Source organism: Mesoplodon densirostris, chromosome 1 (assembly GCF_025265405.1).
Source record: "Mesoplodon densirostris isolate mMesDen1 chromosome 1, mMesDen1 primary haplotype, whole genome shotgun sequence".
Taxonomy (NCBI): domain Eukaryota; kingdom Metazoa; phylum Chordata; class Mammalia; order Artiodactyla; family Ziphiidae; genus Mesoplodon; species Mesoplodon densirostris.
In genome coordinates, this window is record NC_082661.1 from 88,419,274 (window position 1) to 88,434,345 (window position 15,072).

General features: G+C 41.2%; 1 protein-coding gene across 1 annotated transcript in view; it reads left to right on the top strand.

Moving 5' to 3' along the window:
- Window positions 1-6,726: 6,726 nt before the first annotated feature.
- Window positions 6,727-15,072, top strand: part of FGF2 (fibroblast growth factor 2) — a 90,949-nt gene continuing 82,603 nt past the window's right edge. The window contains exons 1-2 of the mRNA XM_060096363.1: window positions 6,727-6,787; window positions 9,469-9,524. Coding sequence (XP_059952346.1) covers window positions 6,727-6,787; window positions 9,469-9,524 — 117 coding nt within the window. The remainder of the gene's footprint in view (window positions 6,788-9,468; window positions 9,525-15,072) is intronic.

Sequence of the window (15,072 nt, forward strand, 5' to 3'; positions counted from 1 at the left end):
AAAAGAATAAAATACCTAGGAATAAACCTACCTAGGGAGACGAAAGACCTGTATGCAGAAAACTATGACACTGATTAAAGAAATTAAAGATGGAGAGATATACCTTCTTCTTGGATTGGAAGAAACAATATTGTGAAAATGACTGTACTACCGAAAGCAATCTACAGATTCAATGCAATCCCTATCAAATTACCAATGGCAGTTTTTACGGAACTAGAACAAATAATCTTAAAATTTGTATGGAGACACAAAAGACCCCGAATAGCCAAAGCAGTCTTGAGGGATAAAAACAGAGCAGGAGGAATCAGACTCCCTGACTTCAGACTATACTACAAAGCTATAGTAATCAAGACAATATGGTACTGGCACAAAAACAGAAACATAGATCAATGGAACAAGATAGAAAGCCCAGAGATAAACCCACACACCTATGGTCACACACCTGTAATCTATGACAAAGGAGGCAAAGATATACAATGGAGAAAAGACTGTTTCTTCAATAAGTGGTGCTGGGAAAACTGGACAGCTACATATAAAAGAATGAAATTAAAACACTCCCTAACACCATACACAAAAATAAACTCAAAATGGATTCGAGGGGCCTCCCTGGTGGCGCAAGTGGTTGAGAGTCTGCCTGCCGATGCAGGGGATACGGGTTCGTGCCCCGGTCTGGGAGGATCCCATATGCGGCGGGGCGGCTGGGCCCGTGAGCCATGGCCGCTGAGCCTGCGCGTCCGGAGCCTGCGCGTCCGGAGCCTGTGCTCCGCAGCGGGGGAGGCCACAACAGTGAGAGGCCCGCATACCGCAAAAAAAAAAAAAAAAAAAAAAAAAAAAATGGATTCGAGACCTAAATGTAAGACCAGACACTATAAAACTCTTAGAGGAAAACATAGAAAGAACACTCTTTGACATAAATCCCAGCAAGATCTTTTTTGATCCACCTCCTAGAGTAATGGAAATAAAAACAAAAATAAGCAAATGAGACCTAATGAAACTTCAAAGCTTTTGCACAGGAAAGGAAACCATAAACAAGACAAAAAGACAACCCTCAGAATGGGAGAAAATATTTGCGAACGAATCAATAGACAAAGGATTAATCTCCAAAATATATAAACAGCTCATGCAGCTCAATATTAAAGAAACAATGAACCCAACCAAAAATGGGCAGAAGACCTAAATAGACATTTCTCCAAAGAAGACATACAGATGGCCAAGAAGTACGTGAAAAGCTGCTCAACATCACTAATTGTTAGAGAAATGCAAATCAAAACTACAATGAGGCATCACCTCACACCAATTAGAAAGGGCATCATCAGAAAATCTACAAACAACAAATGCTGGAGAGGGTGTGGAGAAAAGGGAACCCTCTTGCACTGTTGGTGGGAATGTAAGTTGATACAGCCACTATGGAGAACAGTATGGAGGTTCCTTAAAAATCTAAACACAGAATTACCATATGATCCAGCTATCCCACTACTGGGCATATACCCAGAGAAAACCATAATTCAAAAGGACACATGCGGGCTTCCCTTGTGGCGCAGTGGTTGAGAATCCGCCTGCCGATGCAGGGGACACAGGTTCGTGCCCCAGTCTGGGAAGATCCCACATGCCGCGGAGCGGCTGGGCCCGTGAGCCATGGCCGATGAGCCTGTGCGTCTGGAGCCTGTGCTCTGCCATGGGGGAGGCCACAACAGTGAGAGGCCCGCGTACCGCAAAAAAAAAAAAAAAAAAAAAAAAAGGAACAAAATTAAGTCATTTGTTGAGACGTGGATGGATCTAGAGACTGTCATACAGAGTGAAGTAAGTCAGAAAGAGAAAAAGAAATATCGTATATTAACGCATGTATGTGGAACCTAGAAAAATGGTACAGGTGAGCCGGTTTGCAGGGCAAAAGTTGAGACACAGATGTAGAGAACAAATGTATGGACATCAAGAGGGGAAAGCCGCGGGGGGGTGGGGATGGTGGTGTGCTGAATTGGGCAATTGGGAATGACATGTATACACTGATGTGTATAAAATTGATGACTAATAAGAACCTGCTGTATAAAACAAAGAAACAAAAACTAATACTAAACTTTCTTTGGGTTATTTGTATGGAAATATTTTAATATAAATGTTTCAGACATTACATGAAATTCCTAAAAATCTTATATTTTCTGGTATAATGTTATAAGTCATAATTCTAGTTATTACTTTAAAATGTATATCTCAGGGGCCTCCCTGGTGGCGCAGTGGTTAAGAGTCCGCCTGCCGATGCAGGGGATACGGGTTCGTGCCCCGGTCTGGGAGGATCCCATATGCCGCGGAGCGGCTGGGCCCGTGAGCCATGGCCGCTGGGCCTGCGCATCCGGAGCCTGTGCTCCGCAACGGGAGAGGCCACAACAGTGAGAGGCCCGCATACCGCAAAAAGGAAAAAAAAAAAAAAAAAAATGTATATCTCAGAAATAACTAAGTTTCCTTGTCAATTGCATTATTATGAACTTTCATCAAATCTTTAACTGTGGTCATTTTTAAGTCTTTTGTCATTTAGACAGTTCTGGGTGTACTCTGATGCTTTTGCAAAAGTGTTCCTATAAAAGTGTTTCATCTTCGAGGAGTTCATGGAAAAGACTGACAAGTACAGGTTTCTGGTAACTGACTATACTGCTGAACTGAATGAATAAGCATTTTCAGAACTCTAATGGAAAACTGATGAATTCATAAAAGTGCTAAGAAAAGATCAAGATGAAAAAAAAAGTAATTACATGGGACTAAGTGAACCAATGAGGATGACTATAATTTTTGTGACTTTCTGTTTGAATTTTTAAAAAATTTAAAAAAAAAACAGTATCAACATGTCTTGGTTCAGGCTGCTATAAAAGAATATATTTATTTCTATTATTAACAGAAATTTATTTCTCACAGCTCTGAAGGCTGGAAAGGCCAAGATCAAAGTGCTGGCAGTTTCAATGTCTGGTGAGAGCTTGCTTCCTGGTCTGTAGACTGCCTATGTGTTCTTCTCACTGTGTCCTCACCTGGCAGAAAGGGCAAGGTATGTACCTGGGGTCTCTTTTATAAGAGAGCTTTACCTTACCTCCATGGCCTAATCACCTCTTAAAGGCCTCACGTCTTTATACTGTCATATTGAGGCTTAGGATTTCAGTTTGTGCATTTTGGGGAGATCAAGCAATGAAGCAAGTTTATGGAGGTGAGCCTTATGATAGCAATTGTGACACTTCTAATAGCCCCAAACTTTGGGGATGTTCCACATTGAAAGCAATGCTGTAAACAGCCTTTCCACTGCTTATAATTTCTACACTATAATGCAATTTTTATTATACTTTAATACAATTCCTACAATATATACTATTATATATGAACTGATACGAACTGATCTATAATATACATTGTATATAAATATAATATATGTATGTATGTACTATTATATACACACATGCGTGCACGCATGCATGTGCACGCACACACGCACACACACACACACACACACACTAGATGTTCATCACATTGATGAGGGACACAGATAATTGAGTCTATTTGAAATTTAAGCTTTTCACCATGGTGTTGTTTGAATAGCTATATTCCCTTTATCTTAAGACTTCTAGTGCTGATGGCATTTTCTCTTTCATGACAGTGAGATATGTTTAGTAAGACACTAAGGCTTGTATATAACATTTACAATTATTAAGAATAAGCAATTATAAAAATCTTAAGAGCATCTTTCCCTCTCAAGAATCTAGATGTCTGTCAAGAGCCTAGGTCACCTTAACAGTTAAGATTATTGTAGAATTAACAAATTCAACTTGTTCCTGGTCTCCATCAGGTTTATTTAGATATAATAACTCCTATGTGTGGGCATACCATGAGAAATAGATATGATGAGATGTAGCTGTAATAAATGTAGGTATAATAACAGCTTCTACGTATCTGTGTGGAGTGGGGATCCCAGCTTGAACTTAACGTATGTCTACAGTTCTACTGACAATTCCCACCCTTTCCTGCCATTGAATTATCAGGAGTCCTTGGGGAGCTTGGCTTGAAGCAATGCCTGTCTCCCAAACATGTCCAGGCATGTTGGAACAATGTGTTGCCAAAAGATTAGAAATCACGAAAGGCCATGGGACAGAAAATGAGGTCCCAGTTGGCCTAGTTTCCTTAGTATTTCAGCCTAATGAGTTAATCCTGTAATCCATCCTTTTAATTTATTCTTTTAATTCCAGAATCTCGTGTTTATTTAGTCATCTGACTACTAGGAATTACTTCTGAAGTATAATATTACAAGAAGACAAAGACCAGAAGAAAGTATTACACACAGGATTTCCTGTTTATAGATTTGCAAAATACTTTAGGAACCCCATTAAATGATTAATGGTGGAGAATGGAATATATCCAATGTATGCACTAGAAGTTTCTACACAAATGCTTTGGATATCTTGCTCCAATGTCTGACTCAGAGGGAAACATTCTAGTCACTCATGTACACAGAGATGAAATCTAATGATAGATGGATGTAACTGTTGGGAATGTAGTGGCAGTGTTAATACTTCTGTTTTCTTTTCTTTCTTTCTTTTTTTAAAATTAATTTTTATTGGAGTATAGTTGCTTTACAATGTTGTGTTAGTTTCTGCTGTACAGCAAAGTGAATCAGCTATACGTATACATATATTCCCTCTTTTTTGGATTTCCTTCCCATTTAGGTCACCACAGAACACTGAGTAGAGTTCCCTCTGCTATACAGTAGGATCTCATTGGTTTTTTTTTTTATATATACATAGTAGTGTATACATGTTACTCCCAATACTTCATTAAAAAGATTTCATCAAAAATATAATGCTGGGATGCTGAATTTTTTAAATGACAGCATATTCTGCTATCAAATTGTCCAATGACACCAGTCAGTTTCTCTTTCCTTGTAACTTCAATTCTCTTCTGTTTTTCTACCAGTTTTTGAAAATAAATATGCAAGAAAATCACCAAAATAAACTGTCATCATTTTCATCTTTCTAACCTCCAACAGGTGCTGACTCCTCCCCTTTTGGACAGTAATTCTGATGTATGGAGCAAAGGGATTTTCTGATTCATTTTTTTAAAAATATTTATTTATTTATTTGGTTGCACTGGATCTTAGTTGTGGCAGGCGGGCTCCTTAGTTGCAGCGAGTGGGCTTCTTAGTTGTAGCATGTGGGATCTAGTTCCCTGACCAGGGATCGAACCCAGGCCCCCTGCATTGGGAGCATGGAGTCTTGACCACTGTGCCACCAGGGAAGTCCCTCTGATCCTTTTTTTTTTTTGGCTGCTTTGGGTCTTCATTGCTGTGCACGGGCTTTCTCTAGTTGCAGCGAGCGGGGGCTACTCTTTGTTGCAGTGCACGGGCTTCTCCTTGCGGTGGCTTCTCTTGTTGCAGAACACGGGCTCTAGGCGCATGGGCTTCAGTAGTTGTGGCACGTGGGCTCTAGAGCGCAGGCTCAGTAGTTGTGGTGCACGGGCTTAGTTGCTCCACAGCACACGGGCTCTTCCTGGACCAGGGCCCAAACCCGTGTCCCCTGCACTGGCAGGCAGACTCTCAACCACTAGTGCCACCAGGGAAGTCCCCCTCTGATTCTTAATAGAAGTAACAATACTTGGAATTTCGGTGCTTTGGGGATTTTTTTTCTCAAAAGCACAAACTATTCTTTTGTACTCTTTCCAAGAATTACTATATGACAGTTTCCAATCTGATTATGACTTTTATCAATGCACAGAAAATTCAAAGACAGTTAGTATTCAGTACCAATTATCAATAAAAAAAGAAAAGGAGAAATCTACAGTTTTCTTTTTTTTCCCCCACATCTATAACAAACGTGGCAAGAAGTTTCTTAAAGCATTTAGAGAAGAAAAAGGGAAAAAATTTATAAAAAAGGAAAGGAAAGAGGAAAAGAAAGAAAGGATAAATGGTTGCTGTTCAAGCTCAGAAGCTTCTTGAGTTTGATGAAGTTGTAATAGAAATAGTTTAAGGGAACATGGAATTTGAAAGCAATTTTGAATGTTGGAAAAGAAGTAGCAACATGAGGCTATTGTTGGAGCATATATGTATGCTGATTCCTGCTTTTGGAGCAAGTCAAAAGTCTTGCATTACCAGTCCCTTAGCTAACCTGCTCTATTCCAGCTTCAGTTTTGTGGTATATCTTTTCCCAAGATAAAAAAACTGTCATCAAATGAACATTTTTTTAGATATACTATTTTCTGGCTATTTTTTTTTCTTGTTGCCCAATTACAGGGGTAAACAAGTTATTTCTTCTGGGTTCCAGGTCTGAAACTCTTTATAGTAGAAGGATTGTTGTAAAGCTCAGAAAGATACTGTATATGAACATACATTAAAATATACAAGGAATCATACAAATATAAGGCAACATCATTACCAAAATCACTTTGTGATATGTCCATTTTTTCCTTTTGTTTTTATTTTTCTCTCTTATGCTATCTTTATTTTATGAATAATCAAAACTGCTATGTTAGAATTATAATATTATTCAGTTAGGTTGAAAATGGGAAACATTTTTGGTTTTACCTTTCAGGAAAACTAACAAAAATACTCTAAACTGCAAATTTTTACTTTAGATTGAGGATGGTATGTTAAAAAAGATTAGAAAACACAATCATAAGAAGTTATTTTCTAAAAAGTAGTTTTTCTTCTCGATTTTCAGTGATTAGCCAGCTGCTTTGGTAGTGGTCATTGTCATCAAAACTGCCATGGAAGCAAAATTCCATAGCCTGATATGCAGCCCTCAGAAAGCTCCTCTTATGCTTCAAGGTAATTCAAGTTGTTACAGTAGTCATTTAGAGGAAAGAAGTCAATGGTCACAATAAATTATTTCTTTTCTTAGTATTTATAAACAAAGATCTCTGGGAAACAGACTGTGTGCAAAAGACAAAGAAAACAAGAATAAGTTGTCAGATGGCTACAGTCACAGGGAATATGGTCTGTGTTTGGCCTGTGTCCCGTTCCTAGGGGTTTCTGCTTAGACCAGTAATGCAGCAAGCACACATTTTGCATATTAAACATGCAAGAAGGAAAAGCCAAAACCTGAAATGCTGTCCACTGCCAGTAATCTGCATGCTTTTTTTTTCTGGTTTATCAAGTAATGTTTTTTTTTGTTTGTTTTGTTTTGTTTGTTTTGCGGTACGCGGGCCTCTCACTGTCGTGGCCCCTCCCGTTGCGGAGCACAGGCTCCAGACGTGCAGGCTCAGCAGCCATGGCTCTCGGGCCCAGCCGCTCCGCGGCATGTGGGATCTTCCCGGACCGGGGCACGAACCCACGTCCCCTGCATTGGCAGGCGGACTCTCAACCACTGCGCCACCAGGGAAGCCCAGTAATGTTTTATATCAGATGGGAGATCTGGCTTACTCCTTGGCTGCTTCCCCTGACTATTGCTTTAGTGTTTGCTATGGTATCATTACTTAATGTTTTATTATTTCCCCAAGTAAAAATAAGAAGGAAAGAAGTAAACCCATTCTTTAAAAAACATAATCCATTACAAAGAAAAAAAAAAGGATTTGGAGTTTGGCTACAGTTCATTCTCTAGAATGAATAATTATGCGGGGCTCTCAGGTCAATACTAACCAGAACAGAGACGTGTGCATGAACCAGCCCTATTTCACTGTTAGTTATTGGTCTTTAATTTATCTTCCCTCCGTCTTTGCTCATCTGGAGACCCACATGGAAGAGCCAATGCCAATAAAAAAATGTTCTACATTCTTCCCAATATCCCTTCCTATACAGGCCCTTTTTTCCTAAAGCTTGGTCATTTTGCTCTCTTCACCTTTAAAACCCCATCAGAATCCACACTAAGACTGAATACTGGCAGAATATGCCTCCCCAAAGTATGCCATTGGGCATAAGGATTATTTCTAGCTGAAGGTACTTGAAAAACAGCAAGTACAAGAAGGATGCTCTCACCTTCCCTCCCCCCCCCCTTTTTTTAAAATTTATTTTTGGCTGTGTTGGGTCTTCATTGCTGTGCGCGGACTTTCTCTAGTTGCAGCGAGCGGGGGCTACTCTTCGTTGTGGTGCATGGGTTTCTCATTGCGGTGGCTTCTCTTGTTGCGGAGCACGGGCTCTAGGCGTTCAGGCTTCAGTTGTTGTGATGCACGGGCTCAGCAGTTGTGGCTCATGGGCTCAGCAGTTGTGGCTCGCAGGCTCTAGAGTGCAGGCTCAGTAGTTGCGGCACACGGGCTTAGTTGCTTCACAGCTTGTGGGATCTTCCCGGACCACGGCTCGAACCTGTGTCGCCTGCATTGGCAGGCGGATTCTTAACCACTGCACCACCAGGGAAGCCCCTCGCTCCCCTTTTCTTCCCCAAAGCAGAAGATAAAACTCCCTTTTGAAAGATGCCCTCCTGGTACCAGGAGGAAAGGAACATTCTTATCACCAGAGACGGGGAGTGGAGGCCAAGAGCACTCTATACAAACAGACCTTGTTAAAATAACTCTGATCTTCCTTTGCTTTCCCCATATATGTTAGTTACTTTTCCACAACTTTCTTTGTTCAATCTAGTATATAAACACTTAGGCCTGGCCTCTTCTTTGGGTCTTCATTTTCCCATGAAGGCTCCCATGTACATGTAAAAATAAAATTTGTATGCTTTTCTCCTGTTAATTTGTTTTATGTCAGCTTAATTCTCTGGCCTAGCTGGAGATCACAAGAGAGTAGGGGGAAAGTTTTGCTCCCCTTCAAGGCCAAGTGTAGACATTATACAATGGCTCAGATTCTTTTGAACTAGTTTTTCATTAGAGCTTGCTCTTCTTCTAATCCATCTGGAATGAGTATTCTTAAGATTGGAATTGGAGTAATCATAAATCTCATCTTCTATATGATTCCACTTACTTTCTGGTTTCCGGCTTTTTACTTGACTGCCTGCCTTGGGTAGACATTAAAGAGGAAGGCACTTGGGCTTCCCTCGTGGCGCAGTGGTTGAGAGTCCACCTGCCGATGCAGGGGACACGGGATCGTGCCCCGGTCCGGGAGGATCCCACATGCCGCGGAGCGACTGGGCCTGTGAGCCATGGCCGCTGGGCCTGCACGTCCGGAGCCTGTGCTCTGCAACAGGAGAGGCCACAGCAGTGAGAGGCCCGCGTACCACAAAAAAAAAAAAAAAAAAAAAAAAAAAGAGGAAGGCACTTAAGCAGGAAATGAGATGAAGACTTACAAATGTTACACCTCAATAAAATGGAATGTGCACACATTTCCCATAGATGTAGATTTCAATAATCACAATTTCTATTAGTAAACCATGATGACCTGCTCGATATTTTTGTTATGCAGAAGTTTTTCCTCTTGAAAAATAACTGTTAATATTTGAATAAAAAGGAAAAATACATACCATCTATGTATTTTAAGCAAAAGACTTTATTTTGTGGGCAATTATTTTTAATAATATTAAATTTTTTCCAGAATACCAATGCTTTCTTACTCTTTTTAATTCTCATTTAAAGGATCAGTTTATCCTGAAATATGTTACAGAGGAGAAATGGAAAGATTCTTTGAAAAAGTAAGTATTGCATATGTTACATAAAAGTCCTGCATATCTAGTCATCACTTGCTAGATGACTATTAAACTGAGTATGCAATCAGCTAAACTAATAGGAAACACAGTTTGAAACTTTATTGATTTTCTACTTTATAGCACAGGGAACTCTACTCAATGCTCTGTGGTGACCTAACTGGGAAGGAAGTCTAAAAAGAGAGTGGATATATGTATATGTATAACTGATTCACTTTGCTGTACAGTAGAAACTAACTCAACATTGTAAAGCAACTATACTCCAACAAAAAAAAAAAAGAAAAAAAAAGAAACTTTACTGATTTCAACTAAAAGCACAATTTGCCTTTCCTATACTTACATTAAGAAACATATATAATAAGGCAAAAAAATGCTTTAGATTATCTTTTAAAGTTGGAAATTGAATTATAAAATTATAATACTTAATAAAAATAGAACACATAGAAACTTAGAGAAGAATTATACAGAATATGAACTAAGGTAAAAAAAATATTAAATCAGTTTTGCCATAGTGACAACAGAAATAGCAGTACAAGGCAAAATTGGTGTCACTGGCCAAATTGTATGCATCTTGAATTCATTTGTGGTGTGGAAGTTAATTCTGTTCTTCAAATATGTCTTTCTCTCTCTGGTTCTTTGTTTCTCTCTCACAACACACACACGCATGAACACACATTCACAAATACATACATTCAACTTCTTTGGTCCCAGTCTACCATAGAACATTATTTCTTGATTCAATTATCTTCAAAAAAATGTTTTTTGAATGCCCTGTATGTAGTAGCATAGCACAGTAGTAGCTATGTAGTGGCAAGTAAGACACTGGTCCTCTATGTACTTAGTGGAAGAAATAAATTATGCACACAAATAGTTATAGTAGAAAACAGAGTCAAACACCATAAATGAGACATCTGATGGTTCAAGAGATGTCATTTTGCTTAGGGACAAGTCTTATGGAAAAAGACAAGTCTTTTGGAAAAAACAATGTAATTTAGTGTAGGCTTTGCAGGTGGTGAGGCTTTTATAGAAATGATGGCAGAAAAGCTGAGGGGACTGATGGAAACCAGCAGGGTGAGCAATGACACAGAGGAGAGCCCAGTCTAGAGTGATTATGAGCAAGTCATTCTATTTAGCTGCAGTGTAAAAAGTGGCGAGTAGCTGGCAGGGCAGGGAGGGTCGAGAGAAGCTTGAGAAGGTAAGTAAAACCACCAGTAGGAAATTATCCTTTACTCAGAAGACAGTGAAGATTCCTAGGAGGTTCTGGAGAAAGAGCATGGCATGCTCAAGTAGCAGTTGAGAAAAAATTATTTTTAAATGAGACTGTAGGTTAGACTGTAGGCACAGAGATTGATAAGCAGGTATACGCACTGCACAGAAAAATGAAGGAAGCAGTGGAAATGGACAAGAGGACACTAAGCCACAGATAGTTCAGGAACTTTAGGACCTGGTAATCAGAAGAACTTGGGAGCTAAAGGTGTTACTCTTGGTTACAGCCAGATAACAGAAGGTTAAATTGAATTAGCTTGGGCAAAAAGAGTTCACAAAATCCAAAGAGGGGCTGAAACCCAGCCCTGGGAGCAATTAGAGCCAACTAGAAGCAGGGACCCAAATGCCATCCTATCTCTCACCTACCATCCTTCCTGCAAGCTGTTGTCAACCAACTTTCCATCTTACAGAGGAGCTTTTTCCACGTGGCAGACGTGGTCACTAATACCTCCTTAGGTTTATATCTTTCAAGTTCTACCACTGAGAGGAAATAACAAACAGACATTGCTTTCTTCTCAAATCCAAACATCCCAGGAAATAACTGCTTTCCATGGTAATTTACATGTATTATCTCACTTGATACTCATAACAGTCCAATGAAGTAGGTACTTTATTATCAGAGAAACCCATGCCACCTGTCTAGAGGATAGTAACCTAGTGATTAAAATCCTGCCATTTACTTCAGAGTCAAGCCATCAACCACCGTGTACTGCTGCTCTCCACAGGCATACTGTGGATCCACCCTTTAGCCAATCATCTGAGGCCAGAGAAGGTTGAACCCTGTAAGACTGTGGCCATGTAGCTAGGATGGGACAGTTCTTGAAGAAGCAAGGCTGGCAGACAGAAAAGCCTCTAGAAAGCCACTGAACAAAGACAAATACAAAGTATCAAGCTAGGGTGCTGAAAGATAAATCATCAGGGAGTAATCATTTGCAAGAGAACATAATGAGTTTGACTTTGACTAGTTTAGTTTGTGCTGGCCGCTCACGTAGGTAGATATAGCCACCAGGTAGGTGGGAATGAGATGGCTGTGTACCCAAATAGAGACTAATTTTATAAATCTAGGAGTCACGCTCAAAGCAGGGGTAATTAAAGAAAAGGGAGTGGATATTTGCTGAGGAAAAAAGTATAGAGAGGGTTCTAAAAATGAAAGAGAGAGTAGGAGTTCTTGGTGGAGGAGCCGGGGAAGGAACTTGGGAAATACTTATACGTTTGGAGAACAGAAAAAGGAAAAGTCAGTAATAATGGAAGCAGAGAAGAAGCCACCAGGAAAAGACGAAAAGGATGAGAGAGGAGGGTCCGAAGACAAGAACACTGCAAGATGAAGTAATGACCGTATCATCTTAAGACAGAGAAGGAAGGGCCAGAACAATCTAATTAGACAACAGTCACTGGCATCCATTTGGCAGCAAAACGTGGGAGGGAATGTTTAAACTAATCATGGTTTAAGGAGTGGAGAGGGGCAGTGGGTCACGAAGTGGGTCGCAGGTGTAATGAGTCTTTGACGAGGTTCAGTGATGAAGGAAAGAAGAGAAGTCGTATGGAAAACAGCGTTTTATGATATGGTAGCCCCAAGTCTGCTGTAGGTCCAGGGGGCAGAGCCGTTAGAAAAGGAGGACTCACATGTGGGCAGCCCTGAAGGAAGGAAGGCCTCGTAGCACCTCACCTACCTAGAACCTGGCGATCCGGCAACCTCTCCTACCCAGAATACAATCAAGAACCATGAGGCAAAAATGGTCTCAACAGCCTAAATCAATGTCATTATACTTTTTCAATCAAGTTCATGGGTTTCACCTAAAAAAAACCTCTGATTCTTCTGCAAAACTGAATCAGTCTTACTCTCCTCTAGGTCAGAGATGGAGAAATGTTTCTCCTGGACTCTAGTCTGACAGTAGAAAACCACACCCACATGTACACATGATAAAAGGTTAAATCAAATTCCCATTTAATTAGCTAAGGATACAAAATCTCATGGGACATCAGGAAGCCACAGAGCAGGAACAGATGTAGCATATTTCAGCATGGCTTTCCTTGACCCAGGGTCCCTGGGAGCAGAGGTGGGATAGGGACAAGAAAATAAAACTGACACTGTCCATACGGGGTGGGGTTTTCTACCTGGAAACATAATTCTGGCTAAAATCCTGTCCTTTTATACCAAGTGTTCAATCACCATTCTAGAACTTACTCTAACACCATAGGTCATTCCGTTTGATGGAAGGCTTATAGATACCAGGTTTCCTGGTCCTTGAACCATTCTCAGCATCAGCAGGACACATCAGTGTATAGTCAGTACCAGGTATCCCCAAATAATAGCTCTGCCTCTGGTTCTCCAGTACCCTAGAAAGATCATTTCCCCTCTGAGTCAGAGATTTTCTGGTGCCTCCTATGTCCCTTCTCCACCCATCTCCATCCTGCTCTGTGCCCTGGGAGGGGGATCTGTATGCACTGTGCCAAAGAGATCTATCTTGCCTTCTGTATTCCAGTTGGGGTTGGCCAATAGGAAACACTGGAAGGACACTGAAATAGAGGAGGGAAATGAGGTCAGAGGTTTGTTCTCATAAACTCTCTTCAAATCACCAAGTTTGAGGTGCCATTTATTTTTTGCAGGACCTGACTGCTACCAACATCCCATGACAGATAGGTTTCAGCTCCCATGCCAATTCTATCAATTGGTAGGCACTTCTGGGAACGTCTTTTGTAAAGGATTCTAAGACCACGTCCAGGCTTTTAGTGATTGGTTGGGGAAGAGTAGCTCTCATGCCAAGTGTTGCCAGCCCTTGTTTTGCATCTTAACAATCATCTCGTGTCCAGATTCTCAGAAGATTTAAAGCCAGAGAGACAGAGATTTGTTACAAGTGGTCAATGTGGGAAAAATACAAAGTGGTGGCTGACAGAGTAGCAGAAGAGGAGGCTGAAAAGAAAGCTTAAAAAATAAACAAACAAAAAAGCTAAACACAATGAGATTTCTGCTGAAATCTAGCCTCAGCTTGCTGGGGAGCCCTGGAGTGTGAGTGCCACTACAAAGTCGATGCTCCTTATAACTGTTGAACCGCCCAAACTAGCCCTGTCCTGTTTCTAAAAAGGCACTGAGTTGTTTTTCAGAGACAGCAAAACAAAACCCACAAGTCATGTGGCCAAAGCATGCCCAGAGGAGAAAAGTTTGACCTAAAATAACACCTGGAACCAAAGTTCCTCCCCACGGAACCAAAGGACTGAAACATGACTGGAACCTGAACACCGGAACCCTTTCAGAAGTGAAGGGTGCTGAGACAAGGGGGACAGGTGTTTGTACCCCATGTCAGTCAGTCATTGGTTCCCTGGTTGGGTGGGTGGAGGCAGGGGGTATGCAGTAAACCTCACAGGTAGTTCTGGGCAGTTCCCTGGTGAGGGCAATTCTCTGGAGAAGGGTGGATCCACAAGCTACTATCAGCCAACACAACAGCTGAGGGTGCTGTACTGGTCAAATAAAGGTGGTGGGGTGGGACCAACAGTGTCTAGTAGAGGGGGCTTCCAAGGTGTCTAGGCATTGGCCAGTGTCCTGGATACTTGTTCTCCTTACCACTCTGTCATCCAGAGGTCTCCATTTATCAGCACGTACTGACACTGGTGGTGCACAGATATGCCATCCCATGTGGTCTTCAGGTGGCTGTCATCAACTGAGATCTGATAACTCATCTGATCCCCAGGTGTACTCACTGCTGTAGCAGCCCCTCTGAGTCCCAGCCCTGAGAGCCCTGCAGTCTCTCTCTCTCTCTCTGTCTCTCTCTCTCTCTCTCTCTCTCTCACACACACACACACACACATACACACATACACACACACACACAAAACCCTCTCATCCCTCCCAGGGCCTGGAAGCACTGACTGCACGCTGCACCTTCTCAGGTGAACGAGGTGAATAAGCCTGCACCAGGCTCTGTGTGGGTTTTATGAGGCTTCCAGCCATCCCAGAGCTCCATCTTAGGACAGGAGGCTCCCCATCTTGGCATTTTGAAAACTTGTCAGTAGAGTCTCTTCAGCTACCCTCCAAGGTTTCAACCCCTAAGGAAGTGGGACATACGTCTTCTCTGACCCACATGCCATCCATGTGCTCTGAGCCACTTTCCACCCCTCTTCTGGGGCAACACTTTTCTACTCTCTAGCCTGGTAGGTTCTTCAACTACTTTCTTTACAAGGTAATTTTTCTGTTAAACTTCATTAGGGGATTTTTTTATTGATACTGAAAACTAACCTTTTGGAACTGAAAAAACCTTTTCTCCCTCAAAAAGCC